Here is a 13,623-nt window from a genome sequence, read left to right on the forward strand (position 1 = left end):
AGTGATATCTTCAAGACTCTCGTTGTTTGGGTATAAAAGAGACCAGCCAGTCTCTTGCTAATCAGGGGTGTCTCTGTGTCCTGTTCTCTGGTAGGTACTCCTGGGTCCTTCCTGGCAGAAGGCGGGAGGGAATTGTGGTACAGTCTGGATTGCGGTACACGCAAGAAACTAAAGCATGAAGCCTTATTCTAATTCTCTCTCCATGGGGTTAACTAGTATTCTTAACACTGGTGTTAACTAGTATTATTTAATAGACTATTGTATTTTAATATTCTGTTGAAAGCCGCCCAGAGTGGCTAGGGAAACCCAGCCAGATGGGCGGGGTATAAATAATAAATTATTATTATTATTATTATTATTATTATTATTAATATTATTATTATTATCATTATTACCCAGTAACGCTGGGGTAGGTGTTTGGTGGTTTTGCTATTTTATTTTCTGGCTCTTGTTTTGATTAATCGATTGCGTTTGTTCTACTCCGACTGTCTTATTTCTTGTTTGGCAATATGCTGTTTACCCCTTCAGGGACCTTTGCACCCCAAAGCGGTATATAAATAAACCACACCGTCGCTTAAGCGTTGAGAGCCAGTGGCAGCTGGTTCCCTTTGGGACTGGTAGGGTGGAAGGCTGGGAGACCAACAGCAGGTGGCGCCAGAGAGAGTGAGAGGTAGAGCCAACAAATGGACCAATGGACCAGCCCTCTACTGGTTGGAAAGAAAACATAGACAGCTACAGGAAGAAATTTAACAGATCTCCTATTTATTTATTTTAACATTGAGACAGTGTGCTGCTTTTTATTTTTCCCTACCCAGGAGCCCACAACACTCTTCCTAGCCTCTTCTTCTTCCTTCCTGTTTCTGCCTTCTGCCTAACCTCGAGCCAAGATGCCTGGCGGATACAAAGGAGAATGCGGAGATGATGTGGATCCTATGCCATTTCTGGCTCCTAGCGAGAAAGAGAGGATCGAGGCCATAAGCAAGCCGTACGATATCAAGAAGTCTGTCTGGGTCAAGGATGAAAAGGAGGGATTTGTCGCTGGAGAGATCCAGTCCGAGACGGATACCCAAGTCACTGTGAAGACGGTGACCAATCAGGTGACTTGGTGGGACAGGAGGGATGATTTCTGGGTCTTGCAAAGTCTTTGATCTGCTCCTTAGCCGGAATGAACACCTGGCAATACTTTTGGAACTGGAGAAGGAACATCAGCTGTAGGGAAGTGATGGGGTGGCTGGGCAGCTAAGGATATGCAACCCCTTTTTGCATAAGGAAGTTGGTTATTTATGTAAAAACACACACACAACAACCACAACGGAGACTTTGGAGTTCTGAATGCCATCCATTAAAAGCGTATGGCTCCCCCCAGAATCCTGGGAACTGTAGTTTGTGAAAGGTGCTAGGAATTGAGCTCTATAAGGGACAAACTACAGTTTCCAGGGCTGGATGCACCAAAGAAGCTCTTAAGCTAAATGCATTGTAAACGTCATACAGGGAAATCCTGTTGGTGAAAAACAGGACTCCACAGCGCCATCTGGTGCCACAGTGTATAAAACGCTTTATCTTTAAAAATGTAGCTGAGTCCCAGGATTTTTGGAGGGAAGCCAAGTGCTTTAAGTGTATGGTGTGACCACAGCCTGGTAGCCGATCCATACTGTTGTTTAAGGTGGAATGTAAGCTTCCTGTCCCTGCACTAATTCGCCTCCAAATCGCTGCCTGCCCTTCTCCTTCAGTCCAGATTTTCTCATTCCCTCACCTTTTCGAAGTAAAAGTAAAGGACCCCTGGAGGTTTCGAAGTACAGTGGTACCTCGGGTTACATACACTTCAGGTTACAGACACTTCAGGTTACAGAGTCCGCTAACCCAGAAATATTACCTTGGGTTAAGAACGTTACCTCAGGATGAGAACAGAAATCGTGCTCCGGTGGCACGGCAGCAGCAGGAAGCCCCATTAGCTAAAGTGGTGCTTCAGGTTAAGAACAGTTTCAGGTTAAGTACGGACCTCCGGAACGAATTAAGTACTTAACATGAGGTACCACTGTACTATATCCCTGGCCCGTGAAAATCTGGAAGTGGAAAGAGAGGCATTGGTTTGGAGGAGAATGTTGTATGGACAGCAGAAAATGAATGGAGGTACATGAAGCCGATTGTCCATGCTAAACAACAGTATGGATGAGCCTGGAATTGCAACTCAGTCAGGAATGTCGAAAGCAAAGGATTAGATTATGAGCTCCTGATTTCTATGGGGCCAATTTTGTTAGGATGCCTTCAAAACCAGTTTGCAATATTTTGGGTCTTGCTTGAGAGAGTTTTTCTAACTAACGATTGATTGATTGATTTTATTCTCTGATGGTGGATTTTTCTGCTGTGTTCGTTCGATGGCTTAACTATCACTGTACAGTGGTACCTCTGGTTACGAATGCTTCTGGTTACGAGCGCCGCTAACCCGGAAGTAGCTGCTCCTGGTTGTGAACTTTGCCTCAGGATGTGAACGGAAATCGTGCGCCGGACGCTAATGGGAAACCCCATTAGCGAAAGTGCGCCTCAGTAGGAGAACGGTTTCAACTTAAGAACGGACCTCCAGATCAAATTAAGTTTGTAACCAGAGGTACCACTGTACATTCACATTTCCACCATTGATTTAAGGCCCTGCAGAAAGGGCGTGTAAATACCGTTAAGTAAAGGAACATATACATCACCATGTTTCAGAAATTTTGGGTGCTGTGCCTCAAGATTTTCGCTAAACCGTGACTTCTCCGCCCACAGACGGTCACCGTTAAGAAGGATGATGTCCAGCAGATGAACCCACCCAAATTCTACCAGGTCAATGACATGGCCAACATGACCTTCCTGAACGAAGCCAGTGTCTTAGACAACCTGCGCCAACGTTATGTTCTGATGAGGATCTATGTAAGTGAGAAGATGGGTGAGGGCATCTGAGACAAGCAAGTGCTGCAGGCAGTAGACTAGAGAGTCAGGTAGCTCCTAGGGCAAGATTTGGAAGTCAAGCTGCATGAGGTACTTTTAACGGAGGAATCCAAGAGCTCCCTTGGGCAAAAAAAACCAAACACACCAACCAGGACAATTTGGAGCAAAACAGCAGCCTGTAGGCTTGGCCTTTATTGGAAACTGTCGCAACAGCACCCCCACCCACAACAAGATGAAGCAAAATGGAAGCCCAGAACAAGAGAAGACCCCAACTTTTATTAGTTACTAATCCCCCAAAGTACACCCCTAAGACTACATCACAACAACGTCACAACTACATCACAGAAGGGAGGGGTTGAGGAAGTTGTGGAGGTAACCTGAGTATCTTGTCACCTGGCTGGTTCCTCCTTTCCCCCTTCCCCATGAGTACTTTCCAGGTGACAAAGGAGAGTTTGCAGTTTCCTGCCCCCAGAGGGAAGAGCTGATCATTGTCCTTTGTTCCAGTCCGTGCTGAATCCACTCCTATATGCAAGTTCTTTGTGACCTTGATGGTCTTCTGTCTAGGACCATCAGGGTTGGCATAGCAACTGGGCAGGACCTCCTGTGTATATGCTGGTATGCTCAAGGGATTATGGCTGCTCTGTATCAAACCTTCCCCATTTTGTAGTCCTTCCTTCATGGAGTAAAATAAAAGTGGAACGGTGCAGATCCGATGTATGGTTGATTTTCTATGAATTTATAACAGAAGCGTAGCGTATGTAGTGTGTGAGGGTGTGTCAAGTTTGTACAAACTGAATGATTGGGGGGTGGGTTTCCTGCGACAGTAAGAAAGATGTGTTGGCCCTCACCTTGGATAAAACAAATAGAAGATTGAAGACAGAGAGCGACAACACAAGAATGGGCCTTTTCTGTGGTGCCTCCTTGACTGTGGAATGCTCTCCCAGAGAGTCTCGCCTGGCGCCATCACTACATGTCTTTAGGCGCCAGGCAAAAACATTCCTCTTTACTGAGGCCTTTAGGCATTATGTAATCCATTACTTGTTAAATGTGTGGGGACTGTTATTATGTTTATTTTATTATTATGCTGTGTATTATGGTTATTATTATTATTATTATTATTATTATTATTATTATTATTATTATTATTCTGCTGTGTAAGTTATGTTCTTAATGTTGTGCACCGCCCTAAGATCTTTTGATAAAGGGCAGGATATAAATTGAAATTGATGGAATAGGCGCAGCTTGCAGATTTAGCATATAGAAGAAGAGATCAAGTAGAACGTACGTTTAAAGAAGACTGGAAAAGGTTTACTGAATATATGGGTGAAAATTGTGTTCGTTTAAAAAACGCTAGTAGCATTAAGGTAAATTCAACAGGGTAAATAAGTTTTGATGGATGCAACAATGGATTACTGAATGGTTTAGTTCATGTAAAATATGCAGGGATGTGTGGTATGCAAAACAAATCACGGAAAGAGAAGAAGGGAAGTCATTGATTTATGTTGAAACAGTAATAATAATAATAATAGTAATAATAATAATAATAATTTATTTATACCCAACCCATCTGGCTGGGTTTCTCCAGCTACTCTGGGCGGCTTCCAACAAAATATTAAAATACAATTGCTGTTTTGTGTTCTTTCCAGACCTACTCTGGCCTCTTCTGTGTCACCATCAACCCTTATAAGTGGCTGCCCATCTACGGATCCCGAGTGGCCCAGATGTATAAGGGCAGGAAGCGTACAGAGATGCCACCTCACCTCTTCTCCATCTCTGACAACGCCTACCATGACATGCTCATGGGTGAGTCCAGAGAAGGACCTCCAGCCTCCCTGGTACCTCTGCTCACAAGCTCAGAGGCAGATCACTGCAGGCAAAATGCCCCTGGTTCTTCCTTCTGTTAGAGCTGGGAAGGACCTTTAGAGAGAGCAGCGGCCAGTCAGTGTAGACAACGCTGAACTAGATAGGCTGATGGTCTCACTCAGCATAAGGCAGCTTCCTATGTTCCAGCACTGGTCCAAGATATTGTCCTAGCTGAGCTGACCAGCCGTGAAACCACTAGGACCTCCTTGCACCCCTCCATTGCTTTGGGGAACTGTGGTCACATGGCACATCCCTGCAGAGTTGCATAGACAGTGACCTCAAGTAGACAAAGCTCAGTAGTAGAGGATGTGTATGGCATGCCAGAAGTCCCAGTCTCAAATCCTGGCATCTCCAGTTAGGACTAGGAAAGGCTTCATGCCTGAAATATTGGAGAGCCATTGCCAAGATGGTCATTGCAGACTTTCCCAAACTTGGGTCTCCAGTTGTTGTTGGACTACAACTCCCATCATCCCTAGCTAGCAGGACCAATGGTCGGGGATGATGGGAACTATAGTCCAAAAACAACAACAACAACAGCTGGAGACCCAAGTTCGAGAAATCTTGACACTGTAGACAATACTGAGCTCAATGGAACAATGGTTTGACTCAGTCTAGGGCAGCTTCCGGGGTTCCTGTAGACGAGGGAGACTGTAGGTCAACCTTCCACAACATGGGGGTGCCCGGATGTGTTGAACTTCAACTTCCATCAGCCACAGTTGGCATGGTCAATGGTTGGGGATGATGGGAATTGTAGTCCAGCAACATCCAGATGGGACGCGGGTGGCACTGTGGGTTAAACCATAGAGCCTGGGACTTGACGATCAGAAGGTCGGTGGTTCGAATCCCCGGAACGGGGTGAGCTCCCGTCGCTTGGCCCCTGCTCCTGCCAACCTAGCAGTTTGAAAGCACGTCAAAGTGCAAGTAGATAAATAGGTACCGCTCTGGCGGGAAGGTAAACGGCATTTCCATGCGCTGCTCTGGTTCACCAGAAGTGGCTTACTCATACTGGACACATGACCCGGAAGCTGTACGCCGGCTCCCTCGGCCAATAAAGCGAGATGAGCGCCGCAACCCCAGAGTCGGTCACGACTGAACCTAATGGTCAGGGGTCCCTTTACCTTTACCTAACATCCAGAGGGCACCAGTTTGGGGAAAGGTCTGCTGCAGAGGCTGACCCAATACAATTTGCTTTCTGAGGGAAAGATGGTAGTCGCCCTCATTCCATGGAACCACCAGATGAATCTTGCTTCAGGATAGTGGCAAGCGGGGTTGTGTCCTCCTGCCGTCTTCAAAAAATCCAAATGTTAACATTTGTGGGAAGACAGGAAACAATCAAGCTGGAGTGACTGTAGAGCTGTAACTCAGCCCCCTAGCACTTTTAAGACCCACTTGGCGTGGTGTGTTCTTCTTCTTCCTCCCACAGAGCGTGAAAACCAGTCTATGCTGATCACGTAAGTGTACACATTTATTAATTATTTTATTCTATTTTTTATTATTGCTGCTTAAAATATTTATAAGCCACCTTGGGTTTAAAATCTGCAAGGCTGCTTACACAGAGTACGAAAAAGGAAGTACGAAAAAGGAAGCGACATTAATGCACTGGACTCAGCTAGCCTGGTAAAGAAAAAGTGATTTAATATGTACTGTATATGCGATATAACATTGTGCCACCAGAAGGCGATGTGGAGTCCCGTTTTTTTCAGCCTGTTTTCCCTGTTTTAAATTTGCAGCGCTTTAAACTGAAGCGCTTCTTTGATCTTAAGATAACCCTGAATTAATAAAAAGGATGCAGCTAGAATTTCAACCAGACAAGGATTAAATGTAAGGTATTGGTTGTGTTTATTCTAAACATTTTTTTTTCAAAATATGAAACATTTAGAAAACTTATTGATTAGAATATTTGCGTGAGATTGTATGGGAAAAATACGGAATAACAAATAAATAAATAATCTTACTTAAATATAGTGCGGTGTAAGCAATGGAAGTCAATCAACGAAATTTTATTATTTTCATATTGAGATATCTGTAGAATAAACTTGGAAGAAGTTCTTCCAACTTTTCTTCTTCTTTTTTTCTCTTTATTTTTTCTTCTTTTTTCTTTTCCCCCTCTTTTGTTCCTTTTTCATATATATGTGCTTATTTGAAATATATATGTATGTATTTGCAATATTTTGCTTATATTTTGTAACAATTATGTTAAATAATAATAATAATAATAAAAGAATTTAAACCGAAGGCCAATTCATCTTGTTAGACACCTATTGGATGGGAGTCTTCTTAGCTTGGCTTAGGTTGGCATCTGAAAGACAGCAAGGAAGGAGCAAGGAAGATTTCCCTAGGGAGGGAGTCCTACAGCTTTGGTGCCAGCACCAAAAAGATCCTGCCCCTTTCACTAGACCTCAGACAGTGGGGACACACAAAGCAGGGCTGTCATAGAGGTTCTTAGCAGTTAGTCCGAGGGCCACATTCAGAGACTTATTCTGGAGAGATGGAGTGAAAATGAAGTACGTATTTTTCACTCTATAAGACGCACCAGACCATAAGGATGCACCGGACCATAGGACGGGGAGAACAGGAAAAAAAATTTTTTTTCTTGTTCTCCCCCTCAAAAACAAGGTGCGTTCAAGGTGCATTCAAGAGCAGGCCTTGCCGCTGCCCCCTGAACTTGTGGGGCTGGCGGTGGGGGAAGCGCTATTTCCCCCCACCGCCAACCTCAAAGATCCCTGAAGCCTTTGGAGCGCAGCTGCACTCCAAAGCCTTGAGGCTTTGGGGACATCTTTTGTAGCCTTTGCGCAGTCATCCCGAAGCTAGAAAAGTGAGACGGAGAGCTGCGCAGCGCCCCGTTTCGCTGTTTTGGCTTCGGGGACAGCCTTTCAAGCCTCCGCAGGGCGGCGGGGTGAAGGCTTTGCACAGCCATCCCGAAGCTAGAACAGCTTCGGGCTGCAGGCTGCTATCCACAAGCCTTCGGAGCCCGGCGGTAACTGTCGTAAGCCCTAACTGCGGATAGCTGTCCTAAGCCCGGGGTGCACAGCACCACACTCCCTGGGCTTCGGGCTGCTGTGCGCACCAACCCCTCTTGCTCTCCAGGCTTCAGCGAAAGCTTTCATTCGCTGCATAGGACGCACACACATTTCCCCTTCATTTATGGAGGGGGGAAAGTGCGTCCTATAGAGCGAAAAATACGGTATCTGCATGTGCCTCTGCCCTTTCCCACCCGAAACCAGGTCTACCTCATGTGTGAATGACCTTCTCTCGCAGCAGGGGGTTGGAGTTAAAAAAATATATATTGATGGATACTTTTCAACTTTGTGGTCCTGATTTCTCCTCCTTTATCTCCTCTTTCACATGTAGTGGAGAATCCGGAGCTGGCAAGACTGAAAATACAAAGAAAGTTATTCAGTACTTTGCCAACATCGGTGGTACTGGCAAGGCCTCTACCGATTCGAAGGTAAGAGGTTTTTCTTTTAGTAGAATGAACTGGGGACTGTTGTCTTTTTTCTCGCTTTCTTTTTCAAATTTTAATCTTTATTGATTTTAGATATTAAATCCCTCCACCGCGAAACAACAAAAAAGAAAACAAATCACCTCACATAGAAAGAATTTTTTTACATAGAAAATAAGATTCTTCCATATAGTTGTGATTTCCGTCATCCTCAATATGGGTCCATCATTACCTTGTTGACTGCATATTTGCATATTTTTAAACTTATCGTTAATTGTCCATATTCTTGGTAGAGTATTCCGTTCCAGAAGTTATTCAAAACATGTCAAAGATTTTATCTGAGAACAATGTTCTTTTAAATATGATTTAAATAAATCCTATTCCTTGTTAAACTCTTGGTTTGTTTAATTCCTGATTTTCCCTGTCATCTTTGCTAATTCTACATATTCAAAAAACTTCACCTGCCATTCCAACTTAGTTGGTATTTTATCTCCCTTCCACCATCTAGCTATTAACATTCTCGCTGCAGTAGTTGCATACATAAATATATTTCTTAATTCTTTCGGTATATCTGCAGCAATAATACCTAACAAAAAGGTTTCTGGCTTTTTGATTAAAGTTAATTTGAACATTTTTAAAAAGCTCATTATAGATAGTTTTCCAAAAGCTTTTTGTCTTTTTACATTTCTACCACGTGTGGTACATGGTTCCCTCTGATTCTTTACATCTGCAGCAAAAAATTGAGCTCTTTTTATACATTTTCGCCAGCTTGCTTGGCATAATGTACCATCGGTAGAACATCTCCATGTAGTTTTCTTTTAGCATATAAAGGTAAAGGGACCCCTGACCATTAGGTCCAGTCATGACCGACTCTGGGGTTGCGGTGCTCATCTCGCTTTATTGGCCGAGGGAGCCGGCATACAGCTTCCAGGTCATGTGGCCAGCATGACTCAGCCGCTTCTGGTGAACCAGAGCAGTACATGGAAATGCTGTTTACCTTCCTGCCACAGCGGTACCTATTTATCTACTTGCACTTTGACGTGCTTTTGAACTGCTAGATGGGAAGGAGCAGGGACAGAGCAACGGGAGCTCACCCCATCACGGGGATTCAAACCACTGACCTTCTGATCGGCAAGTCCTAGGCTCTGTGGTTTAACCCACAGCGCCACCCGCATCCCTCAGCAAGCCATAAACTTTATGTCCTTTCTCCAAAGCTTTTCCCAAGATGCCACCTGAATCATCACAGATTTAACCTCCTCCTCTAGCCTGTCCCAATCCAGTAACAGTCTATACATTTTGGAGAGTAATGGTTGTCTTGTACCAGCTGAAATGCAGGCATTGTCTGGAATAATGTGTTAATCGTTAGTTGTTGAGAAATCCCTCATGATAAAACTGTGTTGCTGTTGTTACTACAATTGATTCCTCAAGGTGATTTACACATTTTTGTTTGTCTCTGTCAGGGGTCCCTGGAAGATCAAATCATCCAGGCTAACCCTGTACTGGAAGCTTTTGGAAATGCCAAAACAACGAGGAACAACAATTCTTCCCGCTTTGTAAGTATGAGAATCTTAAAATATTTTGAACCCTTGGCCCCTCCTTATTATGCACTGATTCAAGATCACCAGCGTCAAAGCAATGATTCTTCAACGTCAACTTTGTTGGACTGGTCATGTTGTGCGGATGCCTGATGATCGTCTTCCAAAGCAACTACTCTATTCCGAACTTAAAAATGGACAGCGTAATGCTGGTGGTCAACAAAAGAGGTTTAAAGACTGTCTCGAGGCAAATCTAAAAAAAAAGAAAAAGTAGTATAAACACCAACAATTGGGAAACACTTGCCTGCAAGTGCTCCAATTGGGGAACAGCCTTTACCAATGGTGTCATGGGCTCTGAAGACGCTCAAACTTAGGATACAAGGGAGAAACGTGCTAAGAAGAAGGCACGCTTGACAAATTCACACCGTGATCAACTCCTGCCCGGAAACCTATGTCCCCACTGTGGAAGGATCCAGAATTGGCCTCCAGTCACTTATGGACTCAGTGTTAAAACCATGTAAATGGAAGACAATCTTACTCGGCTACAAGGGGTCACCAAAGAAGAAGAAGAAGATGCACTGATTCACACATGCATACACATCACTTGCTTGGTCTTCAACTAATGCCCAACACTTGTTGACTCTCAGTTGTCTACACTGAAGGTGATTGTATCACTTTATGAGGTGATAACTGGGCGAACATATCAGACGACACAGCGATTCTTCCAAAGCAGCTCCTTATTTGTAAGCTGGAACAGAACTGAACTGAGGAGCTCAGTCAGCCTGCTTATATAGAGCTCCACTAGAATGCATTTTCTGTAACTAGCCAATCACTGAACGTCACTTTCGATCCTTCATTTGCATACAAACTATCCAATCACTGAACGTCACTTTCGATCCTTCATTTGCATAACTATCTACAGTATCCCCCTGGTGGCCCAGGGTGAGAACTTCAGTACATAACAATAACAATTATTTCACCGTTTGCTGGCTGGGACTGATGGCAGTTACAGGCCAAAATGTCCAGAGGGCACCAGGTTGAGGAAGCTGACATAGTGTTGGGGCTTGGCAGGTCTCCATTAGAAAGGCATTCCACAAGGAAGGCACCACCACTGAAAAGACCATACACTTGTACTGTTTAATCTTTCCTGGGTAAAGATATTGCCATCTCCATTAACTGATTTGCCTCTTGTTCTTCATCCCAGGGTAAATTCATCCGAATCCACTTTGGCAGCACAGGAAAACTGGCTGGAGCTGACATTGAGAGTTGTAAGTTTCCAAGTTCGGCTAATCTCAACCCCGAAATCCATTTTAGGTGGAATTTGGCAGTAACCTGTTTACTCAGGCAGTGTATGTGTCTAAAATAAAAAGTTGATTGGACATAAGCAAATGTACACATATTTAATCAATTGCCCTGTTTAGGGAAGCTTTTAATATTTGATGAATTATTGTATGTTAATATTTTGTTGGAAGCTGCCCAGAGTGGCTGGGGAAACCCAGCCAGATGGGTGGGGTATAAATAAAAATTATTATTATTATTATTATTATTATTAAATGTATTAATGGAAAATAATTTGAGTAATTGACCAGATTTTTTAAAAATAAACTTGGTGACAGTGCTAACAGGAAGTTACAGATTAAATGACGCAGGTCTGCTCAGCTCATAGTTGCTTCATTTAGTTTTTCTTGGTCCAAGATTTTGATTCGCTGGAGTCAGAATTTAATGTTGCTTGTGCGTGGCATTGCAGTTCAGTTAAGTCATATCAGAGCAACAGAGCTGACTTCTGAAGTGTTTGGATACCGTCTACAACAGTAGTGTCCAAACTTTTTTCAAAGAGGGCCAGATTTGATGAAGTGAAGGACCGTGAGGGCCGACCAAAGGGCCAACTGACCTTTTTCTAGGATTGAAGCTGTTGACCTTTGGATTTTGCCCCAGGAAATAAACTGCCACAGGGCCCAGATTAAACCGACCAGAGGGCCGGATTAGGCCCCCGAACCAGACTTTGGACATGCCTGGTCTACATTATCATCTTAAACCTGGGTATACTTTGTTTTTCAGATCTCCTAGAGAAATCTCGGGTCATCTCTCAGCAACCCGCTGAAAGGGGCTATCACATCTTCTACCAGCTCCTCTCCAATAAGAAGCCAGATCTTGTTTGTATGAAGCTTTCCCCTGTGTATTGGCGGCGGCGGGGGGGGGGGAGGGGGCTGCAAGAACTGGGGCTGAGGGACAAATTCAGTTTCCATTTAATGCCAAATCTATCATTCGCACATTCTAAAACAAATTTGTGAACTGAAACACAGCCATCCTTCTAGATTCTCCCTTATCGGAATTTTGTAACGCAGTTCTCCAACGAAACAATGTTTATAAAAATGCATTGGTTAGCAGAAAGCATACATAAAAAAACCATCAATGTGTTAGTAAGAGAAATCGGGATTTTTAAAGAAAATAAAATGGCCTATAGTTGCAGAAATGTGGAGAACTGAATTTAAGGTGGGGAAAAATGAGAAATGCAGAAAATGTGAAATTGACAGATCCCTTCTTCCTTACCTAGGAGCAAGCCCCTTTTTAAATGGTGGGACTTGCTCCTGAGAAGGCATGGGTATGGATTACACCAGTGCTTTTTTTCTGGGGGGACACATAGCCCTAAACATTTTTTACTTTTGTACATTTACTGTATTTATTTTTCCCAATTTGAACTATAAAATGGTGATTTTCTTGAGTCAAAATGAGAGTAACCCTAAACATTTTTTAGGGGGAGAAAGCACTGGCTCACACCATTAGGATGCTTTTATACTAGATGGGCTGGATGAAATCTTCATGGGAAGATGCTATGTAAGAACTGGATTTTAGCATCAAGCAAAGCACAAATTTGAGAAGGGGAAAAATGAGAAGCTGAGACAAGTAAGATGGACAGGTCCTTCTGTCCGTAGCAACAACAGAATGCTGAGCTACCGTATTTTTCGCTCTATAAGACGCACCAGACCACAAGACGCACCTAGTTTTTGGAGGAGGAAAACAAGAAAAAATATTCTGAATCTCAGAAGCCAGAACAGCAAGAGGGATCACTGCACAGTGAAAGCATCAATCCCTCTTGCTGTTCTGGCTTCTGGGATAGCTGCGCAGCCTGCATTCGCCCCATAAGACGCGCACACATTTCCCCTTACTTTTTAGGAGGGAAAAAGTGAGTCTTATAGAGCAAAAATTACGGTAGCTATCGGGGCTGATTCAGGACCACAGTTTTTGCATCCTGACATTTCTTTTATGTGACAGCATCCTTGCTTTGTGTGCCGGACCCCAAGGAGTACCATTGGACAAGCCAGGGAGTCACGATTGTTGACAACATGGACGACGGAGAGGAACTGCTTCTCACAGATGTATGTTTGCAAAGGCAGCACCTGTTGCATTTTGTCCGCCCCCCATCCCCCACTTTTGAGTGTTTTATTGATTGAAAACTTTATAACAGAAGTGTACAATAGATATTAGGGGACGCGGGTGGCGCTGTGGGTTAAACCACAGAGCCTAGGGCTTGCCGATCAGAAGGTCAGCGGTTCGAATCCCCGCGACAGGGTGAGCTCCCGTTGTTCGGTCCCTGATCCTGCCAACCTAGCAGTTCGAAAGCACGTCAAAAAGCAAGTAGATAAATAGGTACTGCTCCAGCGGGAAGGTAAACGATGTTTCCGTGCACTGCTCTGGTTTGCCAGAAGTGGCTTAGTCATGCTGACCACATGACCCGGAACCTGTACGCTGGCTCCCTCAGCCAATAAAGCGAGATGATCGCCGCAACCCCAGAGTCGGTCATGACTGGACCTAATGGTCAGGGGTCCCTTTACCTTTACCTTACAATAGATATTATTG

The 13,623-nt window shown here is 43.9% G+C and overlaps 1 protein-coding gene across 1 annotated transcript in view; it reads left to right on the forward strand.

Annotated features, from left to right (window-relative positions):
• The first annotated feature begins 10 nt into the window (after nt 1–10).
• MYH16 (myosin heavy chain 16) overlaps nt 11–13,623 on the forward strand; it is a 61,413-nt gene continuing 47,800 nt past the window's right edge. The window contains exons 1-10 of the mRNA XM_081889057.1: nt 11–90; nt 816–1,097; nt 2,764–2,907; nt 4,572–4,728; nt 6,212–6,239; nt 8,140–8,236; nt 9,691–9,783; nt 10,970–11,033; nt 11,824–11,922; nt 13,039–13,142. Coding sequence (XP_081745183.1) covers nt 888–1,097; nt 2,764–2,907; nt 4,572–4,728; nt 6,212–6,239; nt 8,140–8,236; nt 9,691–9,783; nt 10,970–11,033; nt 11,824–11,922; nt 13,039–13,142 — 996 coding nt within the window. The 5' untranslated portion in view covers nt 11–90; nt 816–887. The remainder of the gene's footprint in view (nt 91–815; nt 1,098–2,763; nt 2,908–4,571; nt 4,729–6,211; nt 6,240–8,139; nt 8,237–9,690; nt 9,784–10,969; nt 11,034–11,823; nt 11,923–13,038; nt 13,143–13,623) is intronic.

The sequence above is a fragment of the Podarcis melisellensis genome (assembly GCF_964234715.1).
Source record: "Podarcis melisellensis genome assembly, chromosome: 14".
NCBI lineage: Eukaryota > Metazoa > Chordata > Lepidosauria > Squamata > Lacertidae > Podarcis > Podarcis melisellensis.